We start from the raw sequence: 11,255 nt of genomic DNA, 5'->3' as shown, positions 1-11,255 counted from the left end.
GCAGTGCAGTCAATACATTGGAGGGAAGGGAAGCCATCCAGAGGGACCTGGACAGGCAGGAGAAGTGGGCCCATGAAAACCTAATGAGGTTCAATAAGGCCAAGTGCAGGGTGATGCACTTGGGTCAGGGCAATCCCAGGTATTTACACAACCTGAAGATCTCCTTGACAGCAGCCCTGCCAGGAAGGACTTGTGTGTCTTAGAGGATGAGAAGCTGGACGTGAGTCAGCAGTGTGCGTTCGCAGCCCAGAAGGCCAACAAAATGCTGGACTGCATTAAAAAAGGGGTGGCCAGCAGGGAGAAGGAGGTGATTGTCCCCCTCTACTCAGCTCTTGCGAGGCCCCATCTGCAGTACTGCATTCAGGCCTGTGGCCCTCAGTACAGGAAGGATGTGGAGCTCTTTGAGTGGGTGCAGAGGAGGGACACTAAGATGATCAGAGGACTGGAGTACCTCTCCCATGAGGAAAGGCTGAGAGAGCTGGGCTTGTTTAGCTTGGAGAAGAGAAAGCTCCAGGGAAGCCTCGTGATGGTCTTCCAATACTTGGGGCTTATAAACAGGTGGGGGAAAGGCTGTTTACAAGGATGAATAGTGATAGGACAAGGGAGAATGGTCTTTAACTGAGACAGGGGAGGTTTAGGTCAGATACTAGGAGGAAGTTTTTCCACACAGAGGGTGGTGACACACTGGAACAGGTTGCCCAAGGAGGTTGTGGATGCCCCATCCCTGGAGGCATTCAAGGCCAGGCTGGATGTGGCTCTGGGAAGCCTGGTCTGGTTGTTGGCAACACTGCACATAGCAGGGGGGTTGACACCAGATGAGCATTGTGGTCCGTTTACAACCGAGGCCATTCTATGATTCTATGATAGTAACCCATTAAGTACCACATTATGGGCTGTAAAGATGCACAGTAAAACTAACTGGTAGACAAGAGACAAGCAATTCAGCACACTAGTGCCTATCCAAAGAACCAGAACCCTAACCTTGTTTGTCCAGGTGCTGTCCCTTTCTTCTGGTCAACAGCAGCTGGGTTTTACTCTGTGCTAAGTGTCTCCTGGAGCTTGGCTAAAGGTTTACTTAATGTTGTTCCCTTGTGTTCTCCCAGTTTAGCATAGCAGATGAGAATCAATGCAGACTCCTCACCCTCTGTGTGTCACTAAAACACAAAGACTGTGGCAGCTCTTCACAGATTGCAGCTTAATATAATGGAAATTAAAAATAAAAATAACATGATACCATTCTACAGCTTAATGCCTATGCAAGTGGTGCTCCTCCAAGCAACTGAGGGAAAAGGCAGTCTGTCCATACTTAAAATTATTCATGGAATTTCACCATTAAGACATGGAGTTTTTAAAGACAGAACACAGTCAGTTCTGCAATGCCAAAGTCGGCTGCAGGAGACAGAGCTGATAAACACATTGAGAAGACAGCCACGAGTGCCCTCTGTCACAGTTACAGCAGCCAGTTATACTGCAGCTTTTGAAACAACATTCAAAGTTCATTGGAGTTATCACTGATCAGTACAAGTCACTTCAAAGTCTTATGTACAAAAGAAACTGCAGCTCTGAAAGGTAAATTCCTCTAGTAAGTAACAGTGAAATTCTGTGTCCAAGAATGCGTGTAGGAACTGTTCTCACCCTTCAATTACTCAGGTGTTAGAGACTGTAAACAGTACAAGCCAGCATTCACTTGGCTGGCTGCCTTGGCTTGCTTTCTGTTCAGATTAAGAATTACATTTCAAAGGCCTTCAGTTTACTGGCTGGCAGTTACAGCATCTACGATTTGCATACTGAAAGCGGCAGGGGAGCAAGAAGCCTGATCAAGCAAGACTTTGTTCTGCTCCTAAAAAGGCCAAAGTGAGGACAAGACAATTATTTTAACAAGACTAAGATTTAATTTTTAAAATTTGACATTCAATACAAATGTCAGGATAACACAAATACACCTAAAATATGCCAGTGTCTGAACTTTATTTAACATGCAGAAAAACAAACAAAAAAAAGTCGATTTGAACACATAAAAAACAACTATAAGCTGTAATTTTACATTTATACATCAGAAGTGTCCATTTTTAAGAAGTTGAAATAATTAGTTAATAACATCTAAATACCAACTCATACCGCTAGAACATCCGTATACTCCAAGCCATCATTCTATAACTGCCCACAGTCTGTAATGACGACTCTTCCATTTACCAGCCCTTTAGGAGAACCAAAGGATTCAATCTTTCTCACGACATCCATTCCATCTTTCACGAATCCAAATACGACGTGTTTGAAGTCCAGGTGTTCTGCTTTTTTGAGTGTTATGAAGAACTGAGAGCTGTTTGTATCCCGGCCCCTATTGGCCATTGACAGCAACCCAGGACCAGTATGTTTCACTTCGAAATTCTCATCTTCAAATGCTTCTCCATAAATTGATCGCCCACCCGTTCCATCATGGTTAGTTATATCACCTCCCTTAAAAACAATAAAAGAAATAGAGGACAGAATTAACTTACAAGCCCCCACACATCAACCGACAACACTCAATAAGAAAGAATTCCGTTTGGAAGAACAAAAGTAAACCTTATTATTACTTTTCATAGGTACCATATTTACTTGGCTATAAGGCAGCTCAGCTTCATCTGCTTTGATCACAGTAAGAAAACATTAGCATGAAGTTCCCCATTTTTACTGAGTACAGCATTTTATCTGCTCCACATCCCTAGACCGCTCTTTCACACTGTCTGCTTTCTGCATCATTTTGCCCTTCCATCTGGCAGCTGCATTATCTCACTGAGGCACGAAGTCTCCTCACAGTCAAGAAAGATAAAACGACTACTGGAAAAAGGTTAAGTTACCACTGATCAGTAATTTTCTGCTTCTGTGCAAGCCGTAGCTTTTGCCAGATCACTGCCTGTTCAGCACAGCAGCTACAGCTAGTGAGCAGTGTTTTTGCCTTTCCGCAAGGTAGCAAGCTTTCGGCTTCTGATTATTTGATTACATGCACAGAGGTGACCGTGTACAATAGCATATATTTAAAGGAAAGATAAAAAGACAAGGAGTGTGAGGTGAAGTTTGGGCAGAGCAAAAGATAATAGCTCACTTTTTGTTAGCTTTTTGTGCACTACAGCTCGCTTTCAAAAATGTTACTTATAGCACACAGAACAACCCAAAACAAGACTACATCCTGAATGAGCAGGCAAAGCTTCTTTGCTCATCAGAAAGGCAAAAATAAAGAGCAGTAACAGGCATGCTTCTGACTCAGGTAACATCTAATCAAGGCTGGACAGCTTTTAATTCTTGTGACAAGCTATTTGTATATTACTGCATTTCTGAGTTACAAAAGCACATGCTCTGTCTTTAAGGACGTAGTGCTATACTAATGCTCTTGCATATCATGTAAGAAGTTTCTGTTTCAAATCGTTACAACTCGCGTATCAAATCAGCTGTTGAGAATTCTAGAAAATGAATGTGTATGTTGAACAGAGATCAATCTCCCATGCCTTCAGAATTTATGACAAACTTGCTAGTGCTACTAAAACACAAAACTAGTGCTGTCTTCATGGGTTTCACTCACTGCAAACCGATATTCTAAGTGGGAAATCAAAGTATTTTAAGGATGTAGCCACTGCATGATATGAGACCAAAGCGCTTTTTTGTCTGAGCTGTGAGAGTCTAAAATACATGAAGTGTAATTTCACAGTGGAGGTAATGTGAAATACAAAGTGTACTTCAAAACATTAACAGAAGCCTGACAAGTAGGTGCTCTTAGCAGGTGAGCATAGGGAAATTCCCCTTCCGTAGAAAGGAAGGCTGATTGTTAGTTTGGGGAAGCCTCAGTTTCCTTGCTGCTTCTGCCCCTCATCCATGCTAAGTTTCTTCTTCATTATTCTTTTCCCTGTACTAACATAGCAGCACTAAGTAACACTAAAGCACTTGGCTTAGGGCAGCACAAGCTGCTTGTGCCATTCCTTATCTCCTAGTTTATAGCACCACTGTTAGCCAAGATGCCTTTTTTCTCTCAATAAAAAGCCTTCACATTAAGCTTACCTGACATATGAAGTCACTGACTATTCTGTGAAATGTGGTATTCTTGAATCCAAAGCCTTTCTCTCCTGTGCACAGGGCCCTGAAGTTTTCAGCTGTTCGAGGGACAATATTTGCAAACAGCTCCATGGTTATGCGTCCTAAAGGTTCATCGTTGGCAGAAATGTTAAAATACACAACAGGGTTGGTGTCCTTTGACAGCTCCGCTGCCACAGAGAGGTGGCCCTTCTGTAGCTCTGACAAGCTTTGCTGGCATTCTTCAAATCTCCTCTTGAAAGAATTAGCCAGCTCTTGAACTTTAAATCTGACCGCAAATTGTTCTACTTTCACTTCTCCATCTGAAAACAAATCCAAGAAGAGATTTCCTTAGCTCTACTCATTGCAGCAAGAGATTAAAAGCTTTTGTTTTGTATAATTTCCAGGGTGAAACAAAGCCAAACAAACTGCAGAAGATACAGAAAAGAACTGTAAAAACCACTCAGCCAACTCACCAGCATAATCTGTAGCTGTCCAAATCAAAACATTGTTTGATGTATCAGAGGGTACTAAGTTCATTTCTTTGGTGATGATGTGGTTTGCACACACTTTAAGAACTTGGTCTCTTCTCATCAGGATCCTGTAACACTTCTTCTGTGTATGGAAGAGGATCTTAAGCTCTCCAACACCACGCTCCTTCCACTGAGTAGCATCTCTGTCCCACCTGTAAAGTTTTGCTCTCTCTTTGAAGAGAATTTCTTCATCTTCTTCTCCAGACTTTACCTCCACCTAAAATAGGGCACAGTAATGTGTGACTTCCCCAGAAGTTGTTGTCACCAATAATGTTGTTACAATTCTGACATCAGATAATGCAAAATTATTCAATGTTTCCTTTCTTTGGTGGTTTTGTACCCACTGCTCCACAGACACTCATCATGCACTGAAGTGAATGAAAAGCTCAGCCTTCTCAGAATACAAGAGCACAACCAATTCCAGCATTTGAAATTCATTTCAGAAATGCAACACTACATCCCCAAGCTGCATAGGAAATTGTTTGTTTTTCAAGCTATCAAGTGTTATGGCCTATTTCCCAGTAAAAGTTCAGGTCTGCTGAATGACATGCTAAGTGATAAAAGCACTGTTAGCATTCCTGGTATTACCCTTTTAAAGACTGTGAAATAATTTAATACTGGCATTTGATCAGAATAAGTAACAAATGAAAATAATAAATGGGGGCCTCACAGCTGCATATTTTCCTCACTTTACATGTACATATTACTGGTTTTTAACATCCTTCAGTTAATAGATCTTCCAGAGTTAAAGAAAACTTGAAACAATTGGAGAAATTTGTGACAGACAAGCATTTCTGGTGGGAGAAGTAACACTGAAGGAGAAAAAAGAGCAGGTAAGGCAAGAAAGAAAACATCAGAAGTCGCAGTATGATTAACAGGTGAGGAAAGGCATACAAAATATTGAAGAAAAAGGAAGATTATATTCTGCAGACTTCATCAGATTAGTTGTTCCAAATAAAGGACATTACATACTGTTTATTTGTGCTCTATTAGTCTTGTTTAATCATTATACTAATGTGTAATTAAGTTTTTACAGGAAGCTAAACTAAAAGATTATAGATGCTGCAAGCTTCTCATCTTATTAGGCACACCAAGGTTAAATACAAAATCCAGACATGAACAACTGTGTTAAGCCTCACAGTTACATAAGGCTACTTCAAGTTAAACTAAGTTTTACTTGGGCTTATAGTTCTTCTACTTCCTCAAAAGCTTGTACTTCCTTTCTAACTACAAAGGTGAGTCTTCTTAGCCCCATACAGTTAATTGTGCTCAGTGATTCCTGTGGTCTCACATCTAGCTTAAAGCAAAAGAAAAATCAAATTGGGAAGGCTTTCACAGAACTCAAGCTACAGCTCATCAGTAGAAAAATCAGAGCTGTGTTACCATTATTCAAGCTCCCCCTCCACATCATTTTTCAAATACACTATAATGAATTTGATTCAACTTTCTGAAGTTATTTGTACGCATCTGCATGAAGTTCACATCATCAACTGATTTGCACTTCCCCAGTGCAAAGCTGTACTAAGATTCAGAACAACAAGGTATGTCAACACAGGCAGAGTAAAAAAAATACAGAATGTAAGGAAATACACAACAAAGCACAACAGGCAGAAAGAAGAATTAAATCTCTTCTTATTTCTTCTTAAAAATCCGGCTCTTAGCACATAAGTTTATCTTAATACTTTTTAAGTCCTGAAACTTCCCTCACCTCTGGTAAGGAGACAATTGGCTCAAAGTGGATATCATCACTATGTACCACCTCATCATCACTACCACCTTCATCTTCGTCTGCCTTACTGGCTGTCTGTACTCCAAAAACAGCTGCTCCTGTGTTGGCCCATTTGAAGTTTTTATCTGCAATTAAGAGATTTACATTTTAAACTTGTTGTTAATAACAAAAATTAACAATAAGCAGAAATCTGGTGCACAAAGGTTTATCGTAGGAAGCACAAATCCAGATGTGTGTCTGTACCAGAAGCTTAAGCTTAACTCACCTTTAGAGCCAAAAGCGAAGTCTCCAGAGTTCTTGGAAGCCAGATCAGCAAACGACAAGCCTGAAGCACTTCCAAAGCCAAATGAGACGGGTTTGTGTTCTGTCAAAGATGGAAAAGTCACGTTTTTCTCTTTCTTTAAAGAAAATGTTTTTGATATCATACAGTTGTAAGGAAAAACTGGAGAAGCCTTAAAATTTGCATGTGACTTCTCACAGTGACACATACAACAGAGAGTAGCAGTGCTCTGTACTAGTCACATGAACATACTAGAATTTGATAAGCAGAAGTATTTTCATTCCCCTTCATGTTTTCACAAGACCAATACCTGTGCCTCAAATTCAGTGCTGTAACGCTTCAATGCAACACCTAAATTAAACTAACCTATAAAAAAGCAAACTTAAGCTCCTACACACATATGCACACACAAAAAGACCCAAACAAACCATTATATGCTTCTAACTTTACCTTGTGTTGACTCAGAGCATTCAGAATCACTTTCTTTTTTAGCTGACAGGTCCACAGGTTTATCATCACCTCCTGATAAATTCTGTGATGCGTGAGCAGTTTCTGTGGAATCTGCTTCTTCACTGCTAGCAGCTGACTGCACAAATACTGCTGTTGCTTCAGTGGTTGAAGGAGCATGTAATTCTTCTTTACTTGTAGAGACTAAGTCAGTGGAGCTTGTAACTTCACTCTCCTGAGATTAATAAAACAGTAAGCATATAAGCCAGGAGAGCCTAGTATTTAAACAACATTAAGTCTGGACATTAATAACCACTCTCTCCAAAAAAGCCACATTTCCCTTCTCTCCTCCCTCCAATCTTATCAATTTCTTCATTTAATTACAACAGCAGTATCATGATATTAAGTTCTCAGACTCCAACTTTCCTACAGTGCTAGTAATGCTTCAGAACTGCTAACTAACAGGGATTAAGAGAAGTTAACAATTGAGAAAAAAGAACAAGAATTATGAAGAATGTCTGAAACCTTCCAACAATTACTCTTAAAACACAATGAAGTTCAACTCAACAAGAGACTGAAGTACCTCTGAAGCAGTACCATTTCCCTTGGAAACTGCTCAGAAATCACTTAACTCTTACACACCTGCTAGGAGGAATTCTACTAACCAAAGCTGTTTCTACTTTAGGAGGTAAAGCTGTTTCCTTTCTCTCCCTGAGAACCTTAAGATCTGCATCTTAGTTCCAGTGCCACAGCAGACTTGAGACACAGTCAAACAAGTCAAGTAATTTTTAATCTGCTGGATATTTTATTTCTGACTAAGTGGAAACAGCCTAAGAATAATTCTGCAAATGTATTGCCTAAAGTTTTGTAAAGACTTGACTCGTACTTTCTTTCTTTGAGTTCTAACTTCTTTCTGAGAGTCTTCTGGACTGGCATCCTCCGCATTACTGCTAACGCCACAGACAGATGTAGAGGTGACCTGTGGAGTTTCTCCTTCAGCCTTCTCCTCAGAAGGTTCAGTTTCCGAAGCAGTAACACATTCTCTTTCCAATTCATGTTTGACTGGGGTGCCTACTACAAAGAACAAAAGTTAGGGAAGAACAGCTGATAAGACCGTGATCATTTTTGGCACAGACATTATGAAGTAACCTAATAATACTCAGAACATCTTTAAATTTAGAACTTCTGAAATAGTGTCATTATTTAAAAAGCCAATCATTCAGGGTGGCCAATGAACTGTACATTTGTAATACTCCAGTTTTCTATTGCTATCAAAGAACTTCTACGCCATAATGAAGATTTCAACCTTGCAGCTGTCACTACAGCTACTAGCTTCCTTTGACATTTACTTATATTTCTGGTAGCTCAACCTTTTGTTAATACATAATAACTCTCATCTTCAGAAAGCAAACCTCATTTATAAATGTATTCAAATACTGTTATCAAACACAGATATCCGAGGCACAGCCAAAATAACCATAAGCATGTAAACAAGCATATTCACTTGTCCGCACGTGTGTCTTTAACTGTAAAATCTACAGAGCTGCACCTTTAAAACAGGGTACTTAAAAAAAAGAACAAAAGCAAAGCAAAGCAAAACAAGACAACTCTTATAATACAAGCCAACTATCTGCAGAAATAGCAAATGTTCACAACGGTAGGCAGTTTTTCTATGCCCCAGTCTTTCAAAGCATCTTACAAAGCTCAGCTCCACACAGTCAAAAGAAAGGCAAAAGAAGTCTGAGGGTAGGAAAACAGTCTGACATTCTTGTTTAGAGGCTCTCTAAAATGTACACCAGTGTTTCTAACACCATCCACCTCAGGAAATAGCGAGTCATCCTCCAGATTTCAAGATTCAACTTCAGCATCTAAGAAGTTAACCGCTGTGTTTTCAGACATACCTTGTGATTTCCTTCCTTCTTTTTCATTGCTGGGATACAGCCTTCCATTAAGTTTCTTAACTGCTGTTTCGTAGTCTTCATCTTAAAAACAGGAAACAAGTATGAGATCTCAGGGATCTTCCAAATACAGAGGAGTCTACATTTGCTAAGCCCTTCAGACTCACAAGTCTGGTCAAGCACAAAAGACTTCTGAACACATGTTAAGAACTTGACACATCATCAAGTAAGCTTTCATTCCATTCTTATTTGTGTGCTGGTGCTTTATTACACTACTGACACCTTTTTCTGTCTAGATTTGTGACACAGGCTTCAGGTTTTCAGAAAATGAGCATCTTGTTACTAAGAGTATCACAAAACAGATTTGGGAAGGGTGATGGAGGGTCACTGACCAAAAGGAAGGTGACAGTTTTTATCAATTTAAACAGTATTAGTGCTACTAGAACCAATGGATGCTATTTCCCTACTAAAAAAGCAACACTAAGATCAACTTTGACACTCCTTACCATCATCCTCTTCACTCACATATCCAGGCTTATTCTTGTAACAGAAGAAGGTTGAAGGTAGCTTAAGAAAGCCAGCGAGAGCTCTCTGTTCTGGGGTAGGTGTGAGCTCGTACACAATCATAACATCATCAGATGGTGGACTGCCTGATGGCTCAGCTGTCTTCTCAGCTTTGTATATAATTGGACAAAACATAAAAGTTAAATTATTTCCGAACAGTAGCAACATTAGCTCCCCACTGCCCACGTTACAGAGTTGAATTAATACTTTGGTAGCTAGAAACAGATTGGGAGCCCACGTTTTTCTTGTATTCATGTGGATGACTACCAGAGTTACAGAACACTAGGACAAATATATAGGTTGTGCTATGACATAAGAAGTTCTAATCTGCAAGCCCAACTACCTACTATCATCTTTGAAAGTCAAGTCTTTGACCAGGAACAGGTCAGCACTTTTATATTGTTACAAGAATTACTTATGGCCTTACGCCAAACAAAATACAAGTACAGGAAAAAGCCATATAGGTATCATCTATAGAGGAAAAACAAGACCTAGGACTGAAAAATAGGGTAATACATGTCAAGTTGTCTGCAGCAACAAATACTTCTGCAGCAACAAATAACTTCTGATAAGCTTTGAGTATTTGAAATTCCAGAAGATATTAAACAGCAACTGAACAGAATTTATTTCAAATTACTTCTGGGATCTGTGCTTCTAACTCATCTCAACTTCTTACCACAACAGCTATTACTGAAACTTGTTATAGCGGTAATCTTGTAGTTCTGTGCTACTGAAGCGACTAAAATACAGCTCTCAGCATTCTGAAATTTACCTAGCTTTTCCAGCAAAACGAAATACCACTACTGATTTTATTATGTAACTTATTCTCCACCACTTCTCAACAGAAAGCAGCTTATTCAGTACAAGCAGAATAAGCATTACATTCAAAGGTCAAAATTAAAGATGTAAAGTTATTGCAAAAGAATGGAAGCAGAGAAGGATGTATTAGTTTTAGGGCCACGTGTATAGAGAGCCTTTGTTTGTTTAGATCAGTAATTTAGAAGTAAGACTTTAAAAGAAACACGCAAGTTAACTATTAATAAGATAATATCCAAAGTTCTACATGCTAGTTCAATTTTAACACTGCTTTTAAAGTTTTCCTTTCCCAGCCTTTATGTCCCCAATTGATTGACTCCCTTCGATTAGATGTTAATTGCTTCAGACTCCTCTACAGCAGTCTTATGAATTCATTTTAGATCTCAGTAGCTCTTCTGAGCTTACATATAAAGTACATGTACAATAAGATACCCGAATAACAAACCTGAATTCTTATGATGGAAAGCTAGAGATGATTTAATATATTTTCTCAGAACCTTACACACAAATAAAATAAGAAACTCCAGCTGGTTAAAGAATTGGTGGCATCTGGTACCACACTACAAAGGTAGGCAGGTACCCAGCCTGTAAGAATGTGCTTTATTCACTCAGATCAGCTAAGCAGTCAAGCAAGTTCACATGCAGTTCATCACAGAGGTTCAAGGAACCTTAATGCAAAGTAGCTGAACAGAAGAAGCACATTAGAAACACACTAAGCCAATTCAGATCAATCCACAGGTAAAGCTATCCACAAATCAACCAAAAGCTGATTGAGATCAGAGCGGTCCCAAAACCTACTCGAAGAAGTGACAAAAACAGTAAGGATTACAACCTGTGCTTACCCTCAGAATATTAAGGCTGAGCAAGACATTTGCTAGATAACTTCTATCAGTTCTCATTCAGTCTCCCCACAAGAAAGTCCATCCTTCTTACTGGGAAAAGCT

At 39.5% G+C, this 11,255-nt stretch overlaps 1 protein-coding gene across 1 annotated transcript in view; it reads right to left on the bottom strand.

Annotated features, from left to right (window-relative positions):
- Positions 1-1,875: 1,875 nt before the first annotated feature.
- The window catches only part of LOC140253837 (E3 SUMO-protein ligase RanBP2-like), a 29,318-nt gene continuing 19,938 nt past the window's right edge, over positions 1,876-11,255 (bottom strand). The window contains exons 21-29 of the mRNA XM_072339826.1: positions 9,438-9,605; positions 8,935-9,015; positions 7,920-8,107; positions 7,037-7,268; positions 6,572-6,670; positions 6,286-6,431; positions 4,521-4,794; positions 4,033-4,367; positions 1,876-2,457 (exon numbers count right to left, since the gene is read on the bottom strand). Of these exons, the coding sequence (XP_072195927.1) occupies positions 2,152-2,457; positions 4,033-4,367; positions 4,521-4,794; positions 6,286-6,431; positions 6,572-6,670; positions 7,037-7,268; positions 7,920-8,107; positions 8,935-9,015; positions 9,438-9,605 (1,829 nt within the window). The 3' untranslated portion in view covers positions 1,876-2,151. The remainder of the gene's footprint in view (positions 2,458-4,032; positions 4,368-4,520; positions 4,795-6,285; positions 6,432-6,571; positions 6,671-7,036; positions 7,269-7,919; positions 8,108-8,934; positions 9,016-9,437; positions 9,606-11,255) is intronic.

Source organism: Excalfactoria chinensis, chromosome 1 (genome assembly GCF_039878825.1).
Source record: "Excalfactoria chinensis isolate bCotChi1 chromosome 1, bCotChi1.hap2, whole genome shotgun sequence".
Lineage (NCBI taxonomy): Eukaryota > Metazoa > Chordata > Aves > Galliformes > Phasianidae > Excalfactoria > Excalfactoria chinensis.
Note: the sequence above shows the minus strand (reverse complement) of the source record. Positions and strands in the feature narration are given on the sequence as shown.